Source organism: Sphaeroforma arctica (genome assembly GCF_001186125.1).
Source record: "Sphaeroforma arctica JP610 unplaced genomic scaffold supercont1.1054, whole genome shotgun sequence".
NCBI lineage: Eukaryota > Ichthyosporea > Ichthyophonida > Sphaeroforma > Sphaeroforma arctica.
This window is the reverse complement of record NW_014039504.1, coordinates 19,427-23,241: the sequence shown is the minus strand read 5'-3', so window position 1 is coordinate 23,241 and position 3,815 is coordinate 19,427. Positions and strand designations below refer to the sequence as shown.

Genomic DNA, 3,815 nt, shown 5'->3' with positions numbered 1-3,815 from the left:
GCGCGGCCAGAGCGACCAGACTTGTCAGAGTGAGCAGGCTGATCAGCCTGGCCAGAGCCACTACAGAAGCTCTCCGTACATTTGGATAGATCTCCACAGTTGGCTGAATACTCACAGCAGACCTTGGATTCGTCGTCCTGAATACTCACAGCAGACCTTGGATTCGTCGTACCTGAATACTCACAGCCTAAAACCCTAAAAGCGATACGCACAATATGCACAACCCCCTCCTTCTCTACCTGAATACGCCCTTTTCGACTCTGCACATTAGAAATGTGCATCACATCCCGCGCATTACGGAGAGGAGCATACAGACCATGTATAGTACAATAGATGATTACTGTAGTGGTTACTTTAGTATTATGTATGGTAAAAAATAGTAAAGGGCTGATCAGTTTATTTATTGCTATTCATTCCTGCTAGGATGCAAAAGATCATTACGCATCACAGACACAACTTTTTCTTTTTCACTAGCGCTACAAATGCAGGCGTAACAGGGCTGAGCATCGGTTTAGAATACAGTGAGACCATGGTAGCATTTGCCCTATTAAGAGCGTCATTAGCCATATGCGCGCTGTCTTGTTCTTCGATAAAGTACTTTGGTTCTTTCGTCGGGTCCCAATTGATCAGGCAAGTGTCTTCGTGAGTATCTCTGTGCGGAGCAATTGGAACCAAATGCAATAAGAATCTAGGCTTGATAGCAAACGGCATCCTGCATTGTGTCAGCATCTCCTCGAGCAGTCTATATTCCAAAGTGTCGTTAAGAGGCATTGGCATGTCAATGTCGTCGTCGTTTTTTTGAAGGGAGTAACTTCATTTTGGTTATATAAAAAAACCCCCCATTGTTCGTGTCCAAACGCCTTTTTGCCTTAAAAAGTATCCAAATTCCGATTTACCTTATTTTTTTTTCAGTGCAGGGACTCACAAACTTTCTTAAAACAATTCTATTGAAAAAGGAGTAGAGGAACTCAGACGAAATTTCTTAAAATAAATGGTATTGAAAAAGATGAAGAGGTACTCAGACTTGTTTTCTTAAAATTTATGTTAAGGAGCAGAGGTACTCAGATAAATTTTCTTAAAATATACTTATTTAACCATTGAGTAAAGGCTCGGAAGAATTTCCCCCTACCGGCGCGAAGCGCCATTCAAGAGGACAAGGGTGAGAGACTCGCGTCGAAACATATTTTTGAAAAAACAATATTAAAATTATCCTGTCGATTAATAGGATTAGATAATAGGAACTTTGAAAACCTGGAAAATTTGTATTTTGTACCTTGTATTGTATATACAAAATACCGCGAGCGAGAGCCCCCGGTAGGGGTCAAATCCTGTCAACAGTACAGACGCACAAAAAAACAGAGCAAAATGCCCCCGGGGCACTCTCAGGTGCCCCATTTCTGGACTGGGGCACTTCTTTTCACACTTTTTTTTAAAACGTTTCTATTGGTGTAGGGACACAGAATAATTTATTTTTAGACGATCATTCGGCCCTGTTTCTTAGACCTAGTACTGGACTAAAAAAAATATTGAATTTTTAAAACGGATATTACATCTGTGATTTGGTGTTCATGCATTTTTACACATAGCGTAGAAGTTGAACGTTTGAATTTCTAATTGTGATTTCCGATGCTGAAATGGAGGCCAGGATTGCTGCATCAATGCCTGTTGAGTAATATGTTTCTAATTTGTTACGAGTATGATACTGACATGTTGCTGCGTGTCGTTAGTCGTCACATGTGTCTGACTTAAAGGAAGCAAATCGATGAAATAAACCGTTACAAATATATTCAATACATTCACGTACCATAGTCCATGATAGACATTAAACTGAGCTCAGGACAGATGCTTCTGGTTATGAAAGTATTAACTTTCGTTGCATTTGCGATTATGACAGCTGCGATTATTTCGTACTGTCAGCGATCCAGGCATAAGCAGATTTGTGCTGATTTGTCTAGGGTGAATGAATATTGTGATGTGTTGCAAAAAGCGATAGCTGACTTCGCGATAGTGCTACAAAAGTGTTGAACAGCGACAAATTTCAATGGATCAGGTGATTCAAAATATTAACAAAGAATCAACGCGGACGTCGCAGTCCATTAAAGTATTCAGTCGGTCACCTTCAATGTGTCCTGCGTCGCATGGCAAGCCAATCGTTGGCTACTGAGCAATATTCATCGAGGTAACCGAGTCCATACACTGGGAGAACTTTAACATAACAGAGTCCGCTTTTAGACTCTGCATGTGAGCTTTGGTATTGGGTTGAAGTACAATAAATTCAATGGGTTTCTTGCTTCCTTGTTGGATTGTAAATTTATAAACCATTCTCGGGAAATTTTTACATGTATATCTTCGACGAGGGAGCATCTAGAATGTACTACGTATTGTACTCAAGGTCGCAAGCTTGAAGGGGTGTGGCTTAGACGCTACCCTGACTATTATAGCTACATAATAGTGAAAGTACGTATGTATGACGATGACGGTTCAATTGCAATTTGCAAAGTTCTAGAATCTAGACTCTAGAACCTAGAGTCTAGACTTGTACTGAACAGTCTGAAAAGTGACAACCGACGGTCGTCAACGATTGGGCGGGTGAGTGATTCAGGTCCCAAACATTGTGAAAAGGTGCATCTAGTCAAGTCGAAAAATCAAATTATTTCAGGCCAAATTATATACAGTAAACGTACCAACGTTTATAAATCAATAAGTAAAAGTAAAACGTTATACTTCTATATCTACATTGCCTTACTTATTAAAGAGGTTAGGCGCGGGCTCTTGCTGTGAGTGTGGGCCCAGAGTGTGGTGCTAGACTATGGCGAGTGGCGACGCCTAAATAATATTTATATAAATATATAAATATTATTTTCTGTTTTGTTTTGTTTTGTTTTGTTTCGTTTTGTTTTGTTTTGTTTTTTGTTTTTGTTTTGTTTTTTTTTGTGTTAAAAAAACAGACAAACGAAACAAAAACAAAAAACAATAATATTTTTTTTTACAAATAGAAAAAAAAAAGCAAACCCCCCTCACGGGCCTCACCCCAATATTTAAAATAAATAAAAATCTTAATATATGTAAATAAATATCTCACAGGCTCATAGGCTCACCCCTGTGGCCTGTGGGCCCTGACCCCACTTAATACCGCCCACGGGCCGGTACTAAAATAGAAAATATTTTTGTAAATAAATAAATACCCCAGTCCCCACCAGTGTCAGTCATCAGTGACTACATCACTCATCCCCCGTCAACTGTCTAGGCGTCAACGCATATTGATACCCGTGTACTTAGTCTTTTATTTATATTCTTTGGCCTGAGATTTGAACTTTTCACGCTGTTAAATACACACCGGGGTCTTCTTTCATCTTTGTTTTTAGATTTGTTATGTTACATTAATTGTCTAATAATAATAAAAATACAAACGGAGCTTCATTCCCTCAGAGCTCACAGCCTCAGGCAATGAAAGAAGAACCAAAACGTGTGTGTGTACAATTCCCAACAATGGTCCGTACATTTGCAACGAAGATCTCCTTTGTAAGCCAGTTAACGACGAATCTCATCCATTTCTGTCCAAAATACATGCGCAGGAAATTGACGACACCAACTTCGACTCAGGGACGATGATTAGCAGTATAAAAGCCTGGATATTGTAGATCAGTTCATCCAGAAGCAACAACAGAAAAATCAACAATAAGGCAAAATTATAGACAATATGAAATTCACTACCATCTTCACCATCGCAGCCGTTGCTGTCGCAGTTAACGCCAGAGCTTATAATCAGCAGATCACATGTGCTGCAAAGGGATTCACTGGGAAGTCATACGACG

At 39.6% G+C, this 3,815-nt stretch overlaps 1 protein-coding gene across 1 annotated transcript in view; it reads right to left on the bottom strand.

Moving 5' to 3' along the window:
- SARC_09824 (hypothetical protein) overlaps positions 1-777 on the bottom strand; it is a gene marked incomplete at both ends in the record, with an annotated part of 1,625 nt that extends 848 nt beyond the window's left edge. Inside the window, one exon of the mRNA XM_014296155.1 lies at positions 453-777. Within this exon, the coding sequence (XP_014151630.1) occupies positions 453-777 (325 nt within the window). The remainder of the gene's footprint in view (positions 1-452) is intronic.
- Positions 778-3,815: the final 3,038 nt, after the last annotated feature.